The 26,731-nt window shown below is 39.8% G+C and overlaps 1 protein-coding gene across 2 annotated transcripts in view; it reads right to left on the bottom strand.

The window, feature by feature from the left end:
• Positions 1 to 2,937: 2,937 nt before the first annotated feature.
• Positions 2,938 to 26,731, bottom strand: part of PAH (phenylalanine hydroxylase) — a 219,365-nt gene continuing 195,571 nt past the window's right edge. For both annotated transcript variants that reach the window (XM_085653236.1, XM_085653235.1), the window contains 5 exons: positions 24,361 to 24,417; positions 16,236 to 16,331; positions 14,309 to 14,442; positions 11,501 to 11,616; positions 2,938 to 7,644 (listed from right to left, as the gene is read on the bottom strand). In XM_085653236.1, coding sequence (XP_085509362.1) covers positions 7,601 to 7,644; positions 11,501 to 11,616; positions 14,309 to 14,442; positions 16,236 to 16,331; positions 24,361 to 24,417 — 447 coding nt within the window. In that variant the 3' untranslated portion in view covers positions 2,938 to 7,600. The remainder of the gene's footprint in view (positions 7,645 to 11,500; positions 11,617 to 14,308; positions 14,443 to 16,235; positions 16,332 to 24,360; positions 24,418 to 26,731) is intronic.

Here is a 26,731-nt window from a genome sequence, read left to right on the forward strand (position 1 = left end):
AAAAGGCCAGGGGGCACCACAGGTGCCCCCACAAACATCCATGCCCCATGTGGCACGCATATCGAGTTGCCTGCTACAGAGTGCAGGAATGTTTTCAGGAATGTTTAAAATCATTCCTTTTGGCATTGGGGCTTGTGCTGCAGCCCTTTTCCAGCCTACTCCGCAACCCTATCACCCTATTTACACATTCACCCTTTTAAGATGGCCGCCATATCTTTGGGCTCTCTCTCATGCCGTGAAGCAGTCTGGTAATGCGTATGTGCGTTCAAGCACACTTCCGGGTGTTTTCCACGAATAGCAGTGCAAGTTACGTTACGTTAACTGACTTGAGATGCCGCCGAATCAGTGCGCACTCTACATATGAGTCAGAATCCACTACCTCTCTCTCTTTTCGCTCAGGCAGTACATATGGAGTCCATCTCCCTGCCACGTGGTATTTATCTAGGTATCTGCCACATGTTATGTTTTTTCTTTAACAGTTAATCCCTGGGGTGGCTTCACCTAATATTACTCCCCCTGTTTATTAGTTACATTGTGATCAGGAGCCTGTCTACCTTCTTCAGATACTTCGCCCCCCTGCTATATAGCCAGCGATCATTCGCTCCTGCTGTAACTATGCCCTGGTTCATGTAACCCTTCATTTGGACCTTCCATAACTTGGTAAGGATAAATCCCCATTACCAGTGAGGACCAGGCTGTTCCCTCACTCTGTTTTTCTCCCTTCAGCTGCGCCATTCTCCTATGCCAGAACAAGCACTCCCGGGCAGTAGCATTTAAATATTGGGCTCCAATCCTGTTAAATCGTACTGTAGGCTTCTCTCCGTAAGTGAGCCCTCATTCATCACTCTACCAAGAGTTATACCTGCTTCCCTTCACTCCCGCACCAATTGCAATTGCATGTCACATTGATGCCTCACGTTTTCCTGATTAGTTCACTCCAGCTACAATTGGATGTATACACATCCATGCATGGTATGAGAGGCCATCGCACTTTTTAAAAACATTCAGCCATTAGCACTATTTAATTTTTTCTTTCCTCTCTCTTTTTTTCCACCTTTTTCCTTCCCAACTCCCCCCTTTTTTTCTTCCATTCAGGCATTTCTTGTCTCAAGCATATAATATTTAGTCCTGATGATGATCTCTGGATTTTCAAATGGGATCGAAACATCAACGACCTGTAGTACCATGACTATCACAATGTTTTGTTAATTACATGTCTGAGTTGTGTTTCCCAGTTTACATGGTGTATTGTGTGTGTCCCACTTTAATTGTTTGTGGTTTCCTTTACTCGTTCTTATATTAATTACATTTTATTATTTTTTCATTCAATTCATGCTGTCATAGAAACTATTTGGCTTCTATGTTTATTTTTACGTAATAATCTGTTGGAAGGAACTGCCTGTTCCTCTATCAATAACACAAGCCTCAATGCAAAAAGGCATGTTTTCGACCACGTTCACGGTGATCTGATCCTACATTGGCGGTCGGGACTGCCGACTACCTGTCCCTTTACCTCAACGATGCCGGTCAGACGCTCATCCGACCGTCATCCTAATCAGGGCCACAGTGATAAGAGACCAAGTAATTGCTAATTGCTGAATGTGCATCATACAAAAACATATTGCATTACATTGCAAATGTATAAAATCTTATATACTTCTAACCATTTAATAACACTGTATCAATCATTAATATGCATAATGCCTTTCTCCTAATTTAGTTGAGTCTTTATTAGGTGACATAGAAGGAAGGCCTTTGTATATCAAATGGGACGGTAACTGGAAATTTTCCTTTTGGCACACTTACAAATCAGCCTGTTCCTAATCGCTGGGGCAAAGGAGGCACTCTGAGTTATTTTCAAGTGGGATGATACCCAGAGACACTAATTTACAAGTACGTTTTATGTTAATAACAACCTTCACTTAGTGCAATGTCTAACTAAAATAAGGTAGCCAATCTGCATTAATGATTTATTTAGTTCTAGATCTTTGGAAAAACGAATTATACCATAGATAGACTATTTACAGGTTTGAACATTTCAGTAGGGAAATCAGTAGATATTTGAGTAGAAAGATATCAAGGGCAAAGTAGTGTTACTTTAAAGGCAAAACATGTAATACATCACTTTCTCCACAATATTCTCCAATGAGAGATTTTTACTTCAAGCCTGGTTTGTTGGCAGGATCCTTTTAGGGGTGGGCAGAATTTCTCATTTCACCCATGAATTTGGTGGAATGTTGGTCACTCAGCACTACTCTTTAACACAGAGTACTGACCAAATTCCGCCAATAGTCTCATGGCAAAAGTTTTTTTCCCACGAGGCTTCAGTAAATGGGAGCTAGCAAGCGCAAGCAAGATTTGGCATCCCCTAGTACGGTTTTGTAACACGAGCATTTGTGGGCAGTCGTGATTGGTTGCGGTCAGAGAGCTGCCTCTCGAGTAGATTTGCTTGAGTAGATTTTCCACTCAAATGGTAGCAAAATAAACTCGAATGGCCGACACTGTTGCGCAATTCACAGTGCTGCTCCCGCTGATTTTTCAGAGCTGCTTGTGCTACATATAAACTCTCCTCTCAACTGCAGATTCTGCAACCTCACCCTCATGTATGTTTGCTCTGCTGGCATCCTCAAAAACATGTCCCTGGACCTAAATAACCCACCACAGGGAGTTTAAACATAACGTATCCGCACGGCACTTAAGGGTCACTCCTTTTTAACAATCAACCATTTAATCCTCACACAAGGATCTTCTGAAGAGTGTCCTAAATAATTAACTTATTTTGCATTTGATCAATACAAAATAAAATATGTTAAGACTTAAAATTAAACTACATTTTATCGAGAGAACATGCACAGGATACTCAACTACATAGTTTTAAGGTGAAGTGAAATGAAAGACATATGCTGTAAAAACAGTTTTAAAATTAATACAAAAGAGTTTCGAACTATTCATACACGTCTTTATTGAAAATATATTAACAAATAAATGAAACATTTACACTCCATTCAGCCCAGTTCTGCTGTTTCCACATGTTGGTTCCATTTACATTGCTTACTTCAGTATAATACATAACACTCAATAAACCATCCAGCAAATATATAATGACTTTGTTTTATTCTCCGAAATGTGGTAATATGACTATATAATTAATAGTGCATGCAAATATATCTAATTGTCACACATATGCAGCATACAGACTCTCCATAGGTTTGTAGAGTAATTTCACTTTTTGATATTCTGAGGTGAACATTCAGATTATATTGATTATCAGGAGTAGTTTTTACAACCTTGACTATATACTCTCAAGATTTTTGTAATTGTTTGCATGTGCTGATAATATTTCCTGCTTTTATGTCTCTTTTTAAATGCCCCACATCTTCTCCTAATGTATAAACAGAAGACTTCACTCATCTTGGCAAGGGCCCTGTTCGATTAGCTTAACAACACCAGGAACTAGTAGTCTTTTTTACTATAATCTCCTCTCAGCAAGGGTCCACGCTTACTTTTCATCCCCTTATCCAGGCACTGTGAGGCTACCAACATCGCCTTGGGATGGGTTCATGATTGCAGGTTTTCTGTACAATAGTCCATTGTCTATGAAGATTAGACAACGCCCAGCCACTTCATAACCGCACTACCTCTGTGCTTTTTGAACAGACAATTGTCCCTTCTATGAACCTCCCTTCTTGAGCAATGATGCCACTCAAGGAGGCTCACCACTGCTACTTGCTGCACCTGACAGTTTCCTTCTGTGGTTGGATAGATCTTGACTTGTCCTGCTCAGCATACAACCAATCAGCAGAAGATGACCAGTCCTTGCTCCCAAACCCCAAGCTCTTGAAAAGAGTGAATTGCCTGGATTCAGTAATTTAGATAAGGCATGACCGATCATGGCAGATTAGGGTGGAGATGTCAAAAGCAAAACACATTCCACCATTAGGCATCACTTTCTGATCTCTTGATTGACAGAATAACGTATTTATTTGATCTCTTATTGGCGAAATCTCCATAAGATCTTGAATTCACAACTTACATTTAGGACACAACTGATTCCTAATTCCATACCACTTTGCTAAATAAAATGAGTTTAGGTGCATCAGATAATTATGTCTTGTTCCCTCCCTCAAATCTATCCTTCTTCCTTGCCCCTCCAGTTCCCAGTAGTGCTTCGAAGAGGTATAATTTAGTGTTAAGGGAAACACAAGTGACATGTAATTAATGCAGAAATACCAAGGTCCAGGGATCCCAATTCTGGAGAGGATTGCCCAATTTATATGTGACTTATTCCTTGTGGAGGATGACTCAAGACACTGGACCTCTAGGGTCTCAAAAAAGTACATGCATTCAGTTGTGAGTCAATTCACTCCTTCTCAATTAAGTTTAAAAGTGAAGAAAATCAATATAGATTGATAGGTCCAAATTAATATTTTATTTGTTCAAACAAAAGACTTCTGTTTCAGATAATCCAATCATTCAGGATTGTATTTTTCAAATAAGGCGAACAGGCACATTTGAAGCAGAAGTAAACAGCCGACACGTGTTTCACCCTTATGACTCAGTATCAGGCCAGGGCTTTCTCACGGCTGAAAGAAGATATTTATGAAACGATATTAGATGGATTAGGATCTTTAAAATTATCCAATGTCACCCGGTGGTGTGTGAATAAAGCAACCGTGATATACAGAAACAAAATAGAGATAAAGTGCTCAAGGAAAGTGAGGGGGAAGAAAGAAAAAGAAAAAGAGAAACATTCCCATTATTCACATAAGGGAAAGGATTAGTATTTACTCAGGTGTAACAGTAATGAAGGCACTCGGTGAGAGTATTATTTTAACATACGAGGACCTTGTTGAATTCAAAGAATAGGCAACCTTAGTGACAATATAGCATTTGTAGATATGTTTATAGAATCAGGTGCTGTTAGTACATGCTTTCAGGCTTTGAAGGAGGATTAATTATATCATTCCCATAATTGGGCTGGTTTGATCATGCTTCAGAAGGGCAGGTGTAACAAAATGTGACATATGTGTTAGGTCAGTTATATACCTTAATGTTCAAAGACGCCTTATTTGAAAAATACAATCCTGAATTATTGTATTATCTGAAACAGAAGTCTTTCATTTGAACAAATAAAATAATAATTTGGACCTATCAATCTATATTGATTTTCTTCACTTTTAAACTTAATTGAGAAGGAGTGAATTGACTCACAACTGAATACAAGTGACATGTAAGACATATTGCCACTCCTCTCTTTCTCAATCCTTTTTTTCCTCAATCCTGTCTCTTTTTCCTCCCTGCCTCCTCACTTCTCTCTTATTTTCTGCAGAGCTTTTAAGTGTAATGGATGCAACACACGTGCATTTGTTCTCTCCAGTTCGATTTTAGCTCTGTGCCAGTAGGTAGGTAAATGCATTTATCATTATTGCCTTCACGAGATGTTCAATCTTAGAAATTGTGGTGAGGGAAAGACACCTGCCTCCCCCAGACTTGCTTCAACATGGCCTTAAATGGTTCAACAATGTACCATAATCTCCATCTGAGTCAAACCTTGGCTTTTCTCATTGTCATTCATCATCTTGACATCTGTCTCCTTTTCTCTCCCCTTTCCACTTGCCCAGTCCTGTCTATCCTTCTTTATCCCTATGCACTCTCCAACTACACCTGCTGGTCAGACACCAGCAATGAGCTATACTTTGTTCAGCGAGACACTTTTTAGGTAGATCACTGTCCCCACAGCAGTCTTTGCTCATTAACTCTTTTTGGTCCCCTCCTTTTCTCTCCCGGTCCTTTGTTGCTACTCGGTGATCTTTGGTAAACCTATGTTTGGTTGCATAAAGCACTGTATCGATAATAATTAGATTGCAAACTATCTCCAACTATTTTTAATTAATTTTAAAATGAGCATGTTAGTCTTCTAACCCACTCCTTCAGTGGTATCTCCAACTAAAAACCTATGCTTATCTGGGCGGATTTGCAATTCCTTTACTATACTGCCCCACTAATCAAGTGCCCCTTAGTATTCGGTCCATCATCTGGCCCTACAAAGAGTCCAGATCTCCGTCATAATAATATAAGAACCTTGCATTGATTTCACCTCCACTATTTCGTATGTCAAATCTCACACTCAGCAAGGTTATTGCTCCACAAATACCAAAATGTCCACCCTCTCGTTAAAGATTGAGTTAATTTGTATGCTTTTTCCTCTAATATCATATTTCCTCGTGTATGCTGTCGAACGTTTTTCAATTAGCATTCCTGCTCCTTTCTTAATTATGCCCCCTCGTTCTCATTCATTTTGTTGTTTATTTCCTCTTATTAATTTCTCAGCACATAATTTCTGTCTTCTTATTAGTGTCCGATCTCTACTATATTGTAAACTGTTTGATGTCCTCTAGATTGTATCCACTACCAATTGTCTCACGTTTCCCCTCTTCTTATGTCGTGTTCGCTTGTGATGCTCCTCCTTTTTTCCTGTGTTTGGCTCTTGTGTATTTTTAATTGTAATTTCCCCCTCTGATGGAGCCCTCACGCTAAGTGCCCTTAGGAGAAGAATAAGTATGTTCTTAACTGTTTTCAAAATTAAGTGAATACTCCCACAGGAAGTTCTAATTACTGTAAAAGAAGAACCAAAATCCAGCATTTCAACAATTGCTTCAGAACATACAACCCAATTTTTGTTAACTTTTATTTTTAAGCGACCCTCAATCATCTTTGTAGCCACTATTCAAATCCTTTTGGCCAATCTTCTATTTTGCTTACAATATTTTAATCCGGTAATAGTTAATTACAGCTATCACACTCATTATTAGTAGTACAATTAAATAACTAATTGCATTTGTTTCAGTACATGTTTCCAAAATGTGGGCAATAAGACACATCATGAAACTTATTTGAACTTACATTTACATCACATCAGGGAGCAGTCTGCTTTCTCACACTTTTTGTATACTATGTAATAGTATAGTTTTGCCTTTGTGATAAGAGTAATGCACTAAATACTCACAAAATAGCCTTTGGCAGAACATGCAATGGACAACTATTGACAATGTAAAATGAAAATATCTAGTTGATGTATAGGTTGGTTTAAGATACAGAGTACACTCTATGTGATAAAACAAAAGATTGTGCGAACTCCACACTACTGAAAACGGAAATCTGCAAGTTACTCTCTATTTAGAGCTATACTAGAGGTAATACCACAATTACAGGATTCGTTAATGCAATTTTTCATTCAAGGCGCTACCGCACATTTACAAATGAAAGGCTAAATAATGGTTTTAGAATGGTTACTCAAAGGAGAAGAAATAGCTCTGTATTTCTATAACTGAGCAAGCTAGAACTGTTCATTGAAAAGATTCCTCCAAACATATATTCAGACCACTCTTTGACATGCATAAAGCTTCCATAAGAACCAAAGCATTAGACAAATAGAAAACGCTGATAAATATATCCATGTACAAATATATATGATCATATTTACAGTTCATTATTTGCACTTTGCATATACAACATATAATGTATGAAATGGCTGGATGCAGCTGGAAATGTCACATTTGCTTCAACAGGGTCTGTTGTATCTGCCTTCTTTAGTTAACTTTCATTCAAGTTTCCGAAGGGCATTACAGAGAGTTCCAATTTCACCTGAACACAAAAATGATAAAAATGATAATGTGAGTTTCCAACACTGCACTGAAACCATGTTCTACTACAGAATGCAAACATCTTTAATTGAGCGATCATTTTCCAGAGTCGGGTGACCAGATGGCTTCATGTCACTGGTACACCAATTTTCTTTTTCTGAATTTTAATTTTACATATGAGTGCTTTCTGGGAGTTGCAGTCTTGAGTCAATGTAACTGATCCATTTGGAGCACCACCCCTGAGATCAATGTTATGTAAAAGCAAAGTCCAGTAATGGAAAACTGGTGTTCGGGTGCATGGGGCGATCTGATCAGCCTACTGCCACGAGAAGTGTTGTCTGGCCATAATGCTATACAGCTGTATCCAGACATATACACATTTATAGGGGAAACTCATAAGGGACTCTTTAAGAGGTTCCCCTATATATGTGTGGCTGTACTGTAGCCTGGATTACTAATATTGTAGGATGCTGTATTTACCAGGTGTGTTATTCCCGCACCATTCTGAGTTTTCTTACTCAAAATTTGGCATAACATGCACAATTGGGGATTATAATAACTTGCTTAAAACATCTTTGTCTCTGGCACTATGTGGAATCTCAATTGAGGCACCACCTGGATGTGAAACCCTTTTGGGATGTTGTGGGGCAAATTATGGAAGGCCCTCAACAAAGTATACACCTTCACCCCAAAATAACTGTAATGAAGGCACCTTGCACCTGCTCTGACCTGGCATTCCAAAATCAAACGTCCTTTGAGTAAAGTGAGCCTCATAATTAACCTCGAGAAAGATAGAGCCTACCTCATTCCTCACTGCATCAGTCGACCATGGCTGCTCTTAAGAATGTGGTGGAGGTCAGAATTTAGTACCAATGTCAAATTTTCTGAACAGACATAACTTTTTAGTGGTGTGCTATTGTCTTGGGATGTAGAAGTGCCTCTAAACGGATCTATTTGACCACTTACTGTGTAAGTGCTGATAGTATGGTAGGGTGACATATGGACATTGTGAGAAATTGCGCTGTTGGCTGAGGGGGTGAACTGTAATCAAGCAACAGCCACAATCCTTGTCTGGGTGAAGCACAAAAAATCACTAAATTAACCTATGCTTAACCCTCAGGCAGCGTGGCACAAAATTAGTCAGGCTTAACCTATAGGCAATGTGTACAGTGTTGATGCAGCACAAAAACAGTAATAAAGTGAAAACACCATAGAAGTAAAACCCGAAACCAATTTAGTAACTTTTAATAAATGATTTGACACCAAAACAACAAAAATCCTATCAGTAAAACCAGAGCTTTGAATTTTTAAAGTTTTTAGTAAAAATTAGCACCTAAAACATCCAACTGTCAACTGCAGACATCTAGTCACGCAAGACTGGGGAAAAGTCAAAAGTTATGGCTGACCATCATGGAGCGTGGTTTGAATAACCAAAGTGGATTAGGCCCGGTCTCTGCTTTTCTTCGGATTTACAAGAAATTTCAGTACAAAATGGTTGAGAAGGCAAAGTTCAGCAGGGCAAGACAGCCTGCGGTGTCTGAGGAAGATTATCATCGTCGGGAAGCCGCTGGACGAAGTTGCTGTGAAGATTAATTTGTTGGGATGTAGTCTTTTTTGGAAGTTGAAAATCTCCAGAGGGGTGAAGCTGCTGGCTGTAGCTGATAAGAGCTACATGAGGCCAGATACCCCTTCTGCGAGGTGTCTCAGAACAGGATTTGCTGCTGCGTAAAAGAACATGGTAGGAGCTGCCGTGATGTCATGCAGACCGAAGATACACCTTGGGTTGTCCCAGTCTCCTCTAGGTTCTCAGAGTATATTTTGTCCAAAACTGCTTATGTCCCAAATGTGGGATTTGGGCTATCTGGGCATCTTTCACACCATTTCCAAGTGTCCAGGATGGGGCTGGCACCACTTTGAGAGTCAGAACTCACTCAGGTGCGGGTTCAAGATGGTTGGAGCCTTCTCTCTCCCTGAGGCTCCGATCAGGAGGCCAGCCAACTGCCTTTAGAGTCACATCTGGAAGTCTTGGGGTCAAGGATAAGAGCACGGCTCAAGAAGCAGGGTATACCTCTGAGGCTTCAGGCAGCAGTGTAGTCCTTCTTGGTTCAGCAAAGCAGTCCCTCTGAAGTACACAGCAGGCCACAGCAGCAGGCAGTCGTCTCAGAGTCTTTCACATGTCCAGGAGTGAACTGAAGAATGGGTCTGAGGGTACCATTTTTAAACCTAGTGTCTTCTTGAAATCTGAGAAACTTCTGGAGGCTCATGCTCACAGAAGTGCCTGAAATGTCCTGCCTCCTTTCCCTGACACCAGTTTGTACAGGCATATAAGGCAGGTGTGAAGTTCTTTGTGTGAACGCAGGACACAGCCTATTGAAGTTCAAGTGGGGCTGTGCACAACTCCCCCCCATCCTGCCTGAGATGGCCCATTCAGGCATACATAGTACACAGTCACTCTATCATGTGACTGTCAGGGAGGAATAAACAACGGATAACTGCCACTCATGCCTACTTATGTGACCCTTGAACAGGCTACAGGCACAATATGTTTAGGAAAGGGAAATGCCAAATTTGTAAAAGTTAAGTTTTCAGAACTGTGACCTAAATTTCAACTTTGCCATTAAAGAGGATTTTAAATTATAATTACTCAAATACCAAACTTGACCTTTCCACCTGTTCCCAAACAAAAGTTTGCACTCATTAAATGTAATAGGTAACTCGATGCTATCCTATGTGTAAGGTAGGCCTCACAGTGGTGAACAGTGGTTTGTGAGTTTTTCACTGGCAGGAAATGCAAAACTTAAAAAAGATCATGTCCAACTTTTAATTACAGTTAACCTTGTCCAATGGGCTGTCTAGGGCCTACTTTAGGGATGACGTATATGTAATAATAAGGGGAAAGGGAGTTTTTGGATTGGCAAGGAGGTTATCATGCCAAGTCGAAATGGCGGTTTAAAACTGCATTCAAGCTGCAATGTCAGACCTGGGACATGTTTAAAGGGGCTACTTAAGTGGGTGGCATAATCCATGCAGCAGGCCCACTTGTAGCATGCCATTTATCGACCCTGCGTGTATGGTATACCACTTTAATAGGGACTTACAAGTAAATGTAATATGCCAATCAGCTGTATTTTGACATGTTTTATGGAGTGGGCACAATGAAGTTACCACTTGTTAGTAGTGGCAAAGTGCACAGAGTCCTATGGTCAACAAAATGAATTCAGAAAAATAGGAGGGGTCTAACAGACATTGTGATGATTACTTGTAAAACATAGCTGGAATTAATAGCCAAGTGAAAATAAAGGGTATTCATGCTTTTATTTTACCCCCTGCATCAAGATATCACCCTTGAAATTAATCAACACTGCAAATGAGGGTCCCAGCCATTATTCTGCATGGATGATGGATTTTGCCAGAGACCTCATGACTCAGGCCTGCTCTCAATCAGTGCAGTTGTGATATTTAACTTCTCTTGTCAGGTACTCTATCCAATGTCTATATTAATTGTCAGTCCAACTCACTAAGGCTATTTTCCTTTGACAATGATGCTTTTCTGTTAAATGTTTAGTTCAGGTGGAGTTTTTCAAATTCATTTAAAAAACAAAATGGCAAATTAAAGTTAAGTCATCTCTTAGAGGAGCAAATGTCATGTGACAATGAGGTCTTCTACTCATTAAATAAATGAATATATGATTTAGACAGCATGTTGATAAAGTCCGCAACAGAATGGAAGCTAAAGAGGCTGCAACAACACTCACTTTCATACTGTGTGAGGTGAGGTGATGAGACACCCACTTATATCTAACAAGATCTCTCTTTGTACTCCAGTAGGGTAAATACACAAGGCCGTGAGTACTCACAACTGATGCTGTCTGCGAGGTTCTTCAGCTGCTGCACATTGTCGAGCATCTCAATATTTTGTGTATAAGGGTTGTAACGAGCAGAGAAAGGTCGCGGGATGGTAGCAGCATATTTCCTAGATCAGAAAAAAATCATTACATTTAAATATGCTTTTTTCTTTAATATCATCCTGTTTTCAAATAACTCAAGAATCTGCGAACTAATCCGTCTGACTTTAATTTGCTAATGCAGGCAAACATGCATTTTCCATGAAACAGGATATTACAGCCAGAAATATTGTCATTGTCAATGCATGTTTATAAGAACAGTGAATTTGTTGTACCACTGAATCACGTGCTAACCTTCAAGAAAAATATATATTTCAAATTGGCTTATTGAAATGTGTGACAATAAGGGTGAGCACACGGCACCTCATCTACGTGCTCTTCCATGTATGTCAAGCACGGACAGGATGATTACTGGCAGCCTGAGACATACGTGTGTCCATTTATTTCGACTTATAGAAATACATATTTGTCCATTATTGGGCTGCATGAAAATTCACAAAGTTCTTCAGCACTACAGGCAAAAGTAAAGGTGAAAAGCATAAACTCATATTAGGGAAGCCAATACAAAAGGGGAACCCTTGCTGGTGAATACCTAATTCATGTGGGGAATGGACCACCACGATGTCAGTGTTTTTTAAAAGGCACTGACTCTCACCCATCTTTTCCTCTGACACTAATGTGTCTAACCTCACCTTTGAGTATTTATATTGTTGCGGTTTGTGTAACGCCTCTGGTTTGACCCCATAGGTATGGGGAGGGTGAGGGATTCAAGGGTTAGAATTACCTAAAGTTGACAATAGGCAACCCCATAGTATGACTAAAAACACAGAGCTTTCTAGAGGTCGAGAGACTCGTTCTACATTATGCCTCTTGGTACTGTGGATAACATCCATCTATGCTAATAGTGAGTGTGTAATAAGACAGTGATATAAAAAAACAATATAGAAAATGGTATGGTGATTCATAATAAATGGTTGGAAACTCTTCCAAGTTGAGCTAACACTAAAAATTGAGATGCTCCTTGACTTGTAGACAGGAAGGTGGGGAGACTCAGTATCCATATTATGGGGCCCATTGGGATGGCGGGCGGACTTTAGTCCGCCCGTCAACCTAGCGGTGCTGGGACCGGCCACCAGTGGTGCGGCGGTCCCGCGCATGCAATTAGGATGCCACCGCCACCGTGGCATCCTCCATTCCCAGTATTGTGGCGGGCGGTGCTCACAGCACCGCCCGCCACAATGCTGGGAATGCACTGTGTGTATTGTCATGCACAAGGTGACAGGCACACGAGGTGCCTGCCACCATGTCCATGACAGTGCAGGAGGGTACCATAGGTACCCCCATGTGCATCCCCCACCACCCCCTACCCTGGGGACCCGCAACAGGCTCCCGACAGCAATGCCGCCACAGAAAGGCACGTCTCCGCCTGCATCCAAATATGGATGGCGGTGTCATGCAGACCATATTGAGCACCTTTTCTGCCCGGTCGACTAGTCGACCGGCGGAAAACCGGCGGACGGTCTTTCCGGGAAATGGGTGGTGGGGGGGAAATGGGTGGTGGGCGGGGAAGGATGTAAGGTGGATCGCCACCGCCATGCGGGCGTTGACTATCCGCCCTACATCCTAATGGACCCCTATATCTCTATCTGGTGATCGGCCTGCACACGTAATGTGTTTGCCTGATGTCATTCTCATTTTGTTTTTATGGTATCTGTTGTTTAAATGGTATACATACATATGTATGAATATGCAAATATCTTGGTGCACATATATGTATACCAATATATAACATACGTACTAATATATACCATATGTATTTAATTACTACATTTGAATGCATGTATACAGACACCAACATGTGTGTTTGTGCAACTTGACCATCTCTACAAAGACGGTGAATTTAGAGAGGGAGAAAAAAGAGAGATGGAGAGAGGAGTGCGGCAGAGAGGAAACATATAAGAGGATAATACATTTTAAACTTAATTATTACAGTCATTTTACAAAAAAGTTGACTAATATTAAGCTGAAGTAGCCACAATCCACCTACTAGGAAAATACACTTTGGCCATAAAAGAAGGGCACTCTAGCAACATTATATAATGTGATAAGCTTGTCTTGCTACATCAAAGAAAAAATATCTTGTTTTTAACATTTGTATATTGGTCGCCACATAGATCAACCCTATGTTCAGATAATCTTGATGCGCAACACTTCTTCTAAACATCCATTAAAATAGAACCGGATTGGTAATTCTACAATAGAAAACATATGTTCAACAATGAAAAGCATTAATCTTGTTTAATGATACATTAATGCTTATAACTGTATGATGTTTGTTTGATGTACAGTCAATCAACCACATCTCCCCCAAGTGCTGCATTCTGCTGAAAAAGTGACAATGCTTCTGGAACAGACCTAACCTACTCCATGTAACCTGCTTTTTTTTGTTGCTTATTTGTATGTTTACCATGTAAAGTGCTCTGCTGCCCCCAAGTGTAATTTGTGCTCTATAAAAGACTGAATAAATAACTAAGTAAATCTAAGAAAGTTGGCATTTGCAGGTCTCTGTATTCGTGGCATTTAAATCATTCTGTTTTATTGAGAGGTGTCTGCTGTACATTAAGCCGTTCTGCTGCCACAATAACTGCATTAAATCCTAGAACAGGGTAGCTCATTTTTAATGTATCTTAATATTACCAAAAATAATAGGTCAACAGCTCTATAAAAGCCAAAATGAACACAAAAGCAGAGCTGTATTACATCACTTTCTCTTTTGCGTCTTCAAAACTCTCAGCAACATAGTAAACAGGCTGGAACTCTGTGATCGGATATTTCTGGACTGCAGTCTTTGCTGGCTCAAAGGGGTGGATCTCTGGCTTGTCTGTCAAGCAGTACTGCAAAGAAAAAACGGAAGACATCAGCAACTAAGGATAAATCATGTATTAGCAATTTCAACAGGTCAAATTGAAAGGGCCTCTTCAGCCATTGGTGAGTTTAGGCTCTCACTCAGTGGCGGTCCATCCTAATGGGCTGAGGGGCCAAGCCCCTCACCTGTTGGCCACAAAAAGAATGTCTATCAGGCTGAGTAAAGGTCAGGCTGACAGACACTCTTTATTTTCAGGTCAGACAGCCAGGAGCTAAACATGCACAGGCTCTTGGCTGCCTGAGCTGAAATTTGCAAGGCTGAAGAAGTCGCAGTTCCTCTGGACGTGACATCTTCTGCCTGGCAAAGCACCTCGAGAATCTCCCTTCATGATGAGGGTGAGCATCACCGATTGCCTCGGACCTGGGCGCTTCAGGTCTAAGCCCTGAAGTGTCCAGTGTTGAGAGTCTGCAGTCTTATTGACCCCATCCCACTCTGTGACAAGTGAATGTCTGCTGCCTTCCCTCATTGGCTAAGGTCAGTCAATGAGGGAAGGCAGCAGTCCCAACCTTCCTGGGCCCTCAGAGGCTTGGGACTGCTGCCTTCCCTCATTGGCTGACCTAAGGGAAGGCAGCAGTCCCACCCCTCGTGGAATCTCCAAGCCAGAGCTGCGCAGGTATGATTTTGTTTTTAATGTTCGGTGTGTGCCAGCCAGCAAGAATACATGGAAGTGAGTGTTGTGAATAGATATGTGGGAATGCAAGAGTGTGAGTGAGTGCCTATGTGTGTGTTTGTGCCCCGGCCACACCCTTCCCTGCTAATAGTACCATCCGCCGCTGCACTCAATTACCTCGTATTACATGCACTCAGTCACACATCTTGGCACTTGTACATCAATTCTCCCACTCACTGACTCCTTGCATTCGCCCATACACGCTACTACAGTTAAACACACACAGAAACAGCAAGCACGTGTAATATAATTAAAAGAGTAAAAGTAGAAAAAAAAACTTGCAGCATAAATGTGGCCCACAATGCAAAATAAGTAAGTGGGTGACAATCTTGGAATGGTACCAACCAAAGATGATAGACATGTTGTTCCTAAATAGGGGTGACTTTTGACCAGTAATACAATGATACACTATGGACAATAAAATTCCTAAATGGCCACCTCATTTTGAAGCAGTGGCTGTGTGAGGTGTGATGCACTGCAGATGAAATGAGTGGGAAACGAGCATCCTAATAATACTACATGGGGAGTTTTGAACACTTTAGAAAAAGGCAAGGGAAGCAATTTTAGGTGATGTATAAAAAGAAAAAAGAAAAATCGAAATTAATGGTGCACAAGTCATGGCACTGAAGTGCACTCAATTTTTGCTGGACAGTCACATGTGATCAAGAGCATTCCTGTCACTGAAAGGGATATAGAGCCAATGGCTACATGGGCAAACCAATTGTCCTAGTCCAGTGGTCTCCATTTGCAACCACGTTTTGCTATCAATGCAATGGTACATCCTGGCCAGTATGTTTGTTTCTATCAAGCAAAGATTATGCTGAAAGATATATTCATATGTTTCATGGGAGCGGCCATGAGTGGTTGAGCATCTTCTCAGTGGACAACTATGCAGATGATGCAAATTTAAAATGTCTCTCCCTAAATATTCATGGTAAGAGAGGAAACCACAGAAATAGAATCTGCTTTAGTGTTAACATTATACATTTTCAAAAAGAAGCTATAAACATAAGCAAACATATTTACTATTTCATAAAGGGACCCCTGTGCAGTAGTGTATTTAAAAGAAAGAGAATGAAAATAAATGTAACCTGTAGTTCACCAAATGAAGACAGTAGACCTGCACCATATGCTTTGATCTTATCGTCTTGCTTGCAGAGCCCAAATTCCACAGTAAACCAATAAACCTAAATTGCAAGAAACACAATGCAAGAAGGTTATCATGTTGAGAGGCTAGACAAGGCCTTTGACAATTTGCAGCTAGTAAAACGTTTAACACAATTTGCACTTGAATATACTTTTTATATACAATTGCTCCATGTGCAGAATTGGTGCATGTATATACATATATATATATATATTCCTCCCCTAAATTCCTTGATACCCACCATTGCCCAATGTTTTGTTAATATATCTATTTCCAATTAGATCCCATTGTTAGCTGCACTGTGAAGGAAACAGATTTTTTTCTAGCTAAATGCCCTATAATAAACATGCAATATAAAAAATACACAACGGGTACCATGTTTAAATGGGTCAATAGTGATATCTTGGGGTTCTGATGACAATTACAAACCTTCAGTCACTAGGTTCATAATGTGACAATAACCCTTTGATGGCAGTGGTGCACCACATCACCCAGTAACCTGTTATCTATCTATCTATAAATCTATCTATCTATCTATCTATCTATCTATCTATCTATCTATCTATCTATCTATCTATCTATCTATCTATCTATCTATCTATCTATCTATCTATCTATCTATCTATCTATCTATCTATCTATCTATCTATCTATCTATCTATCTATCTATCTATCTATCTATCTATCTATCTATCTATCTAGCTAGCTAGCTAGCTAGCTAGCTAGCTAGCTATCTACCTCTATCTATCTATCTATCTATCTATCTATCTATCTATCTATCTATCTATCTATCTATCTATCTATCTATCTATCTATCTATCTATCTATCTATCTATCTATCTATCTATCTATCTATCTATCTATCTATCTATCTATCTATCTATCTATCTATCTATCTATCTATCTATCTAGCTAGCTATCTACCTGTATCTATCTATATCAATCCTGATAGCTTGCTCTTAACTATCTTCATCACACTTTGATTTTATTTGATTTTTATGTAACCATCTACAAATTAGAAACAAATAGATTGAGCTGAGAATGAGTCTAATCTAGTGCACAACATGCATTATCTCCTTGAGTGCAGAGGACATGATGTCGATCTGTGATCCCCAATCATGCATCCTCTACTAGCCACCACTGGTGTATTTTTTGGGGCATGGAGCTGATTCCTCTTGTGGGGCAATTTAAATAAAAATAAATTCCCTTACCAGGGGGACCGATCAGGCCCTGGTCATCCCAGATCATCCCTCTTGAGAGGGACAAATGGTGGCTGCCATTTTGTTGATGTGTTGCTTGCTTGCACCCAGGGAATATGTGGCACCCCTGACCGACTTTGAAGTTAAGAGTGGCACCTGCTTGGGGACGTTTTTTTAGGGGGTGGTGTCCTCTGGCATAGAGGCCAACCCCTTTGGGGGAAATTTTTAATTTGGACTATTTCCCATCCATGGGGAGCAATCAGGGACCAGCCCTCCTGGATTTGACTTCCCAGGGAAGGGAAAATGGTGGATGAAATGTTGTTTTCTGTATTTTGCACCTGAGGGAATTGTGTTGTCCTGCAGGCACATAGAATAAAAAGACAGACACCATTGGAAAGGCAAGAGTCTCATCTTTCCATTCTTGGTCCTCCTTAAATGATTCATATTCAGAGATTGCAGCTGCGCCACTCCCACAAAAATATCCAATCCACACAAAGACGAAAAGTGACAACCTACAATTGAGCAATCAGTGAGGCACAAATTCTTTCACTTGCTAAGGCCCTGATTATTATTGATCCACAGAAATTGGATGCAAGCTGCGCAGCAGCAAATTTACAAAAGTGCAGGCTGCTAAATTAATGAGTGCACATTTTGCAACCGATTACAGTTTGCGTAACTAAGAATATTACAAATAAAAATGCAATGATTCTCATGCAAAGTATCACATGCAATTTTCTCATTATGCTACATATCACTAGAGGCCAAATTCCCTCGTTGCACACTTTTCTCTAACATTTGCAACTGAATTTTTCTGCTGAAAAATCTGTGTCACCTCCCATGCATTGGAATTCCATTTTGAAAGCACCTGGAGTCTGTGGCCTAATTGATATTTGCACTATGATCACAATCATCAAATGTACAGTTTTGGTTTGCTGCTATTGTAATTGCATTTCAGTTTGCTTTATTAATGTGTGTGTTGCACGTTGAAGTAATATTATTTTCATGAGCTTCCCATGTAGTTTCTTCTTCCTAGTTTGCAAATGATTTCCTTCTGGAGTAGTTTGGATTTCAATATTTCAATTAAAATTGTCTGTTTACAGTGAATTTATGTCTCTGTTTCCATTTTGTGATTTTTTTTAACACTTATAGCTCACTCTCACTTGCACTGCATTGCATTCTGATTGTCTATTAACATCACACACACTTATCGGCATACTCATGCAAGCACATTTCTAACAGACCCTCTGCATCCTACCTATCATTGGTCATATAAGGGAGCGCTTTGAGGCTGTGGCTGATAATGAGCCTTCATCTGAGAGAGAGCATTATGTACCTAAATCTGGAAGGTTTTTCTCAGTTGGTGGAGTTCCTATCAGATGATGACTCCTCTTCAAGTGATTCTGAAGAACATGGCCATGCAAGGCAGTTTTGAAGTCCCTTCACAAGTGCAACCTGTGCCATTGAGAGACAGTAGCACAATCCAGAGTGCATACAGGTACCACGTGAGTAAAGCTCACCAGGCAACCCCTAATTAAATCCCAGCCTATGATTCGTGCTTAAACTGGAGATGCTAGGTGTAATCTCAGGTGTGCAAATTGCTTTCCCATTGACTACTTGCAACGTTTTGCAAATGACATGTTCCTTGAGGAAACTGTGCAGTAAGCACTTCTGAGTTCCATACAGTTTTTGGGGAGAATCAAGGCACTTTTGTGCCTCATTCAAAGACACATCTGCTGTCTCCCACTTCATTTGAGGAGTTGAGAAATATTTTGGCCTTACATTGTACATGGAAATATTTCCAAGTCTTAATGGTCTTCATGCACTATTTGAGCACAAACAGTTTCCTATCTGTCAAGAAAAGAGATCATTTTTGGATTCTGTGACATGTGATGCATTTCAGTGTTAATTCCACAGTACTGCCAAAGAAGCATCCAGATCGTAAAAGGTTGTTCATAATTCGACCTGATGTTGAACACTTTTCTACAAAGTTTCCTGAGATTTATATTTCATGGTAGAACATAAAGGTTGATGAGTCTTTGATTCTTTACAAAGAGCAACTGTGGTTCACACAGTATATTCCAAGTACAGGAGCTCAGTACAGCATCAAGATTTATATGATGTCAAGAGTTTGACTGGTTATGCATTGAGCCTGAGAGTGTGTACCAGAAAAGATTCTAGTATGAATCCTGCTGTTTGCCCTTCCTCCTTCGCACCTAGCGGAAAGATTGTGTGAGATCCTGTTCAATCACTGTTTAATAAATGGCAGAAACCTTATGCAAACAGTTTTTATACAGAAATATAGCTATTCAGTGATCTCTACAACATTGGTGATGTGGTGTGAGATACAATCCAAAGTCACCCCCAAAGGAATCCCTCGAGAGCCTGTTTGTATAAAACCTTTGAAAAGGTAGAGCCTTGCGCTGCAAAGAACTGCTAACTCTGATAATTCTCTGACTGGCGGTAAATACATGTGCTCATTGCAATTCATGATTAGAGCACTTCTCCAGTCACAGTTTTGGGTCAGCTGGCAGACGTGCATAAGCCCAACTGTATGCTTGATTATAACAAGTACATGTGTGGCGATGATAAAACTGACTAAACGTATAATGCAATTTGTAAAAGTCAAACATGGCATTAGAAGTTGGCTACCCACCTGATCCATTTGGTATCATCCACTGCATATGTTAACTATCATCACACGACCACTAGAAGACTGATGTCCTTCCTTGACTTTGAGTTGGCCATTATTATTATTATCACTGCTAGAAAAGCAGCAGCCTCCACTCCATCAATTGTGGAGCGAGTTGTAAGGCTGAAGATTGACACTTTGTAGCAGAGAAGAAGAGTCAACATTATCACAAATGTAGAGCATGTACTAAGTGACAAATCTGGCAGGAGACTCATTACTACTGTCCCCATTGTCCATCTGAGTCAGGCATGTGCAATGCAAATTGCATTAATTTTTACTACTCAAAGATATCCTTCTGAGAAGCTTATTGAAGTGGAGTAGTAAGTTCAAGAGTTAATATGTGACTTCAATTGGCTGTGCATGGATAAGTATCTTATATGGCACATATTAACTTGCCTATGCAGCATTTCAAATTGTTTCAACTGAGCTGGAATATCTTTTGATAAAGTACCCTGTCCATCAAAGTCTAACTAAGATCCTAAATCCTTCTCAAAATGCATGTTTGGACACCCTTCAACGTACTAATTAGCAGTGGACAGAGCTGGATTTTGGAAAAAAGTAGACAGGATTTCTGGCAGTCACATTGCCACTCAGGAGCCTAATTCCTCCCAGAAGTGTGCTTCTCACAAGTACAGTTTGAGGAGTGCACTAATGGCACTAGAAAGATGACCTCCTGAGCCTAACGAGGCTGCCAAGGGGAGGCGTTAGTAAAGGTTCACCTGCCCACCTGCATAATATTAGTTATTAGTTATGTCTAAGTGCGTGGCATAAATAGTCACCAAGACTGGTTAAGCAAGAGAACTCTTATGTAGGTAGAAGGCAGAAGATCAAGGTAAGAATGACACACAGATTAGTACACTCACCACTACTTATGTTGGTCATACAACAAACACAAATCTCACCATTCACACTTTCTAGTCTGCCTGTATTTACTTCACACTAGTGGCAATTATACACTGTACAATGCCACACACCACTGTAAAAAAGTTCACTTTGCTAGATGGGAACATCTGATGATGAAGCCTGGCACAATATGTCTATAGAACTTCTCCGAAATATAATCAAGATAATGAAACAACATGCACTCATGGAGTGGGAAAACTTTCTGAGTACACTACTAATGGTGTTTCTGTATCTCTGCTCTAAGCCTCATGTTGCCTGGCAATGACGAATAATACAACATTCATCCTGCTCACACTTCCGAATAAAATTATACCTATGTATGGGTGTGCTTTTTGTGTGGAAAAGGAAAGATCTGACACTGAAAACAGGTGCAGTCAATGTTTACTTCAGATAGAGTGTGGGGGAATATCTTGGCCCCATTCTAGCTTAATCCTAATGAGACCTTTTAAGCCATTCCATGGGTGCCTACCAAAATGGGCCATGAAAACAGAGAGGAAATTAGATTCATTTAGAAATATTTTTGGCGGTGGATTGGATTATATAGCTAAGACTATGTAATGGGATTCACATAAGCCACAACATCCTGGAACCTGTCAAGAGGCTCACCCACGCAAGTGGGGTACCGTTTTAATCAAGCGTTTGTCGATGTTTGCAAATTACTGAATCTTCCCTCTTATGAATATGAGTCAAATCTATATTTTCAGCCAAAGTTTGATGTTTGAAAGGCATTCTGAGTAAGAGAAGGCGGTGGGATCCATGTAGGCCACACAACCCTGTACTCTCCAGATTGTCTAGCTTTTTGCAGCAATGTCTAGGGCTGGTAGGGTTGCATGGGTTCTGACTGACCCTGGGTTCAGACAGTACAACAACCCACATTGCCAGAAAGTGTGAAATTCCAAGGAAAAAACATTGTTTTATCCATGTTGCATTTTGAGGCCTTTCTTGTGAAGAGTGGTAGGATACCCATATACGTGTTTCTTTTTATCTAGAAAAGTGTATAAATGCTGACTTGTAGGGCTTTCATCGATTTTCACAGATGCCAAACTTTCCCTCACATAAATGTGAGAAAAATCTTCAATTTTATCCAAATGTTGATTGATGCAGGGCAGTCTGAGTGAAAAAGTGGTAAGATTCACATAAGCCACACCACCTTCAAGTCCCCTGTTTGTCTAGTTTGCAGAAATGCCTGTGGTGGGTAGATTTCCCTGGGTGGCATTGGACACTGGGCCTAATGTCCACCATTACTTGTATCCAAATAATCAATCTAAATCATATCAAAAATCTAGATATTGCAGCAGTGTGTTTTTTCATTCTTTTAAGTTCTGAGACGTGGACTACACACACACATGGGCTAGGATTGTTAAAGGGAGAAGTGTGGAATATTTTAAAATCTATTGAACATCAGTCCATTTTTTGGTTTGCAACTTTAAGTCAGTGTGCAGCACAGAACACATTTAGCAAAAAGCTCTCTGACTCAGAATCACATGATATAAATCATGATCGGATAGTCTGAGTTGTACAAGTAATCACTATTCCTGAACTTATATTTATGGCATCATTTCAAAATTGTATAGCTTTCCTTGATGCCCATTTTTCTTTCATTCCATTTTACCTAATGCATTGATGCATGGTCAGGACAAAATGAAAAATCATTATGAGCTGCAGCTCAGTGGTTTGGCTCTCGGTTTGAACAACCAACAATAACTATATATCCCTGTAACCAGAAAAGTTAGACTACTTTTGTAGATAGGCAAAGTGGACAAAAATTTACAGTTGAAAACATTGTCACCTATTCCTATTTTTCCTACTTACATTCATTCGTTTTTGATTTTAATGAATAATTTATTTGGGAAAACCATGAGTGATCTACATTGATGAATGACTGCAGAATTCAAACTTTTGTCAACTATTCGGAAAAGTACAGTTTCCTGGGTTCACAGACAACCAGTAGCTAGAAACTAGGGGTGTGCCAAATTTGCGTATTTTGTTTTCACGTATTTATGCGTGTGAAATTATGCATAATTATCCAAACTGCAAATCCAGAATTTAATGCTATATGTTAGTATGAAACTCGCCCTTCTGTCCATTTTGGAACAACCATTCAGAGCATTGCTCCATACAGAAGCAATACAAATCTCTTATTAAACAAATTACAATTTTTCATCAATCCTATGAGAATTAACTGACTCCCACTAGGGGCTAGGATTAAATGTAATAGTGGCTGTTTAACATACAAGGCCATACAGAGGAGAACACATTTATGTACTTAGCTAACCCATTGATCATATCAGTGGGCTCTAAATCCTCTAGAAGCAAACCGCATGAAGTTGGGAAACATGCGTTGGCCAGATTTAATCTATATGTCCAGATTTAATAAAAGGACTGTCTGGAGATGAACAATGTAACTGGGACCTTCTTTTTCAGGCTAACTTTCTATAAGCTTATATCTTTTAAAGATTTTGTTATACAAAAAACATAAAAAGGTACACCATACTGAAAGATTTATGGTAAACATTTCAGAGTAAAATCTTATGTTCCATGAATATTTCTTTTTTTCTAGCTGGTGTATGGCAGCGTGTACTTCCATACAAAGATACTTTGGAAACTATTTGTAATGCTTACCTCTTGTGAGGTAGTCAAAACAATGTCTAGAGAAAGTGCAAATATCTACTTATGCATTGTCATCCTTTGAAGTGGACACAAAGCCACTTGGTATATGAAAAATCTGTATTTAGAATTTGCATTGGTCTTAAAAGTTATTTCATCATCATCATCTGTTATGTTTTATATGCTCTCTGATGATTCTGCCCTCCTCAGATTATACGGTAGCAGCTTCCCACTTCTATACCTCTGTTCTCAGAATGCTGATTGGTGGAGAAATATCCTTCTCTATTTAAATACTCAGAATTCCAAAACGCTATGTAAAATATTAGCAAATCAGAAACACTCCAAAGGCAAGTACATATTTTCTGCTTCCAGTCTCCAGCCACAATGTATTTTAGATTCAATTATTTGAAACTCCTGCCTTTTCACTTTCAGAGCAGGACAAATTTGATCAAATATATTTCTCCAAATCTCTTTCGTCTCTCAGGCACATATATGTGCATTTATATTTTGAATGACATCCCATAGCATCAAAGCAATCTTACAGTATATGAGTTCCATTATACTGTCTGTATTATGTAAACCACTTTACAAGGTGTCACAACTTGGAAAAAGCTTATCTCATCCTCAGTATTAATGCACAGTTTTAATTTTGAATAGATATTATACGTTACCGTGGCAAGTTTCTCAATGTACTCATCTGGGGCACCAAGGGATGCAAGTCCAATTTCCTGCAAAAATCAGTATAATAGTATTAAATGCTAATTGAGAAAAAAACAGTAAATAACCGGTTTTCAACAATGGTATAATTTCTAATAAACAGAAAGGCTTAGTGAATATCCCCAAACCAGTGGACAATAATCCCAAAAGCATCATATTTTTAAGAGGCAATGGTTAAACTTAGAGAAATTTGATGGACTCTCTTGGGTAGTGTGCTTTTCCTATTAGATTAGGAGAAACCAAAATAGGTCATCTACTTTGAAGTCAACAAAACCTTTAACGATGCTTCACATTAATCCCCGATAAGAATAAAATGTCTTGCTGAGATACCTGTTATGTGGCATTAATTCATGAGATATTTTTAGAAGGTAGCATAGCTCAGCATATTATGTTAAGGGTGGATGCGAAAGTGAAACCAAGCCCTGCTAAATTTCTTGCAAGAAAGAGAAACGGGGAGTAATCCCTCTAAAATGCATCTATGCCTGGCTTGCTGGTGAAAAAAATAAGACACATGCTAGACCATTATTATTTAGCCCTTTAGAAGAAGCAAACTTGTGAAAAAGGTAAATGTTACTTACTTATAACAGTCCATTTGAGCTTGTAGTGTTGTAGATCACATTTTGTGCACTATCCTCTGCCCTAGGGTTGGGTTTGAGATTTTACAAATTGCTTTTTCTTGGAAGAATGTTTTCTATTTGGAGAGTGCAACATATGATTTCCTAGAAACCCACAATGACCAGGACACAGACTTTATGGTGTTTTCCCCATGAGGAGGTATGTCTGTGCATAAGGGCCTATCAATCATGAAGAGATTAATGTAATGATGTAAACATTCTATACTTTACCACATCCAAGGAGGTTGGTGGGCACATGTAAAACAAAAGCACAGCAAACTTTAAACCAAATGTAACATGTAAGTATTTTTTCCATTAGCAGTTTGAATAGAGGATCATGTTGTGGCCTTGATTATATGCACGTTACTCGAATACTTCCTAAAATGCCATTGATGCCCCCTTTGTTTAGGTTGAGCCTAGGCAGCGCATGAGCACTCTATTCGAAACAAGCTATATTCACTCTGTGGGCTTACAGCCCACCCATTGCTTTTTTATTTGCCCATTTGGTTGGCATTCAAAAATGCTTACTTGCTAGTGGTTAATCCTTCCTCTTTGTCCCTCATTTTTGTGTTTGGTTGCCTACCACAGAGCACCAAACAATTACTGTTAGCATTACGCTTCTGTGCTTATGTGTTGATTTAGGGCACTATTTTTTCTTTGATTCATGCTTGTGTTGCTGTTTGCCCATCTTCAGTGGTTTAGCTTCGGCACCCGTCCCCGTACCATTCAAATACCACGATGAAATGTCAGACGCTGTTTTCAAAATCACATCTTTAATTTATGCTGTCTTCAAACTGCTAGGATTTACGCTAAACCCCTTACGCTTCGCTGATTGTTGCTTTAGCAAGCCTTGGTCACCGGACTTTCAGCAGTCCAACATAGCATCACAGTTAAGGGTAAGGCTTGGGCAACTCCAGTTGCATTTTCTCTGATGCTTGTTTATATATTGTGAACTCAAGCGACCCAGAGGTGCTGGAGTGCTTTACATGAGTGCTAGTTACGTTACTCAATGTCAGATTAATTTGGGGGGCTTTTTTATAGAGAGCGAACTCGACTGAAAAAAAGGTATTGAAGCGTTTTACAAAAATAGCAGTTACATTACACATGGTCAGGCTAATTTTTTTTGTTATTAAATGCACGGAGATTAAGTGAAGCCGATGCCGCCCCTGTTTGTTCAATATTTCCCCTCTACCTGACAAATGGGAGAAGCATTTTTCCCTCCCACATCATGTCGCTGCATGTCCGTCCTGCTGCCTCTTTCTGTTGTCTTCCTCCTCTCACAGCTCTAATTTCAAAGCACATTCACAGTAGTTCCCAGGGACTGCAAGACATATTTTATTACAAAATGTGAATTGGAGCAACCCCAAGGTGTTGGAGCGCTTTACATGAGTGCTAGTTACATTACACAAGGTCAGAATCATTTAGGGGGGCATTTTTATAATGCACAAACTTGTCTGACCTGAAGGTATTGGAGTGCTTTACAAAAACGTCAGTTACATTGCAGAAAGTCAGGTTATTTTTTTAGTTTTTAGGTGCGCGGAGAATAAGTGATGCCAATGCCATAACTGTTTATTCATATTTCCCCTCTACCTGACAAATGGGAGCATTTTGCTACTGTTGCTATGTCCAGTGCTCCAATACCCAGGGAGCTGGGACAGAGAGCAAGGCTGTGGGCTTGCTGGTCAACAGATGGTGCCAGCAGTATTTTCAA

This window comes from Triturus cristatus, chromosome 4_1, assembly GCF_964204655.1.
Source record: "Triturus cristatus chromosome 4_1, aTriCri1.1, whole genome shotgun sequence".
Taxonomy (NCBI): Eukaryota; Metazoa; Chordata; class Amphibia; order Caudata; family Salamandridae; genus Triturus; species Triturus cristatus.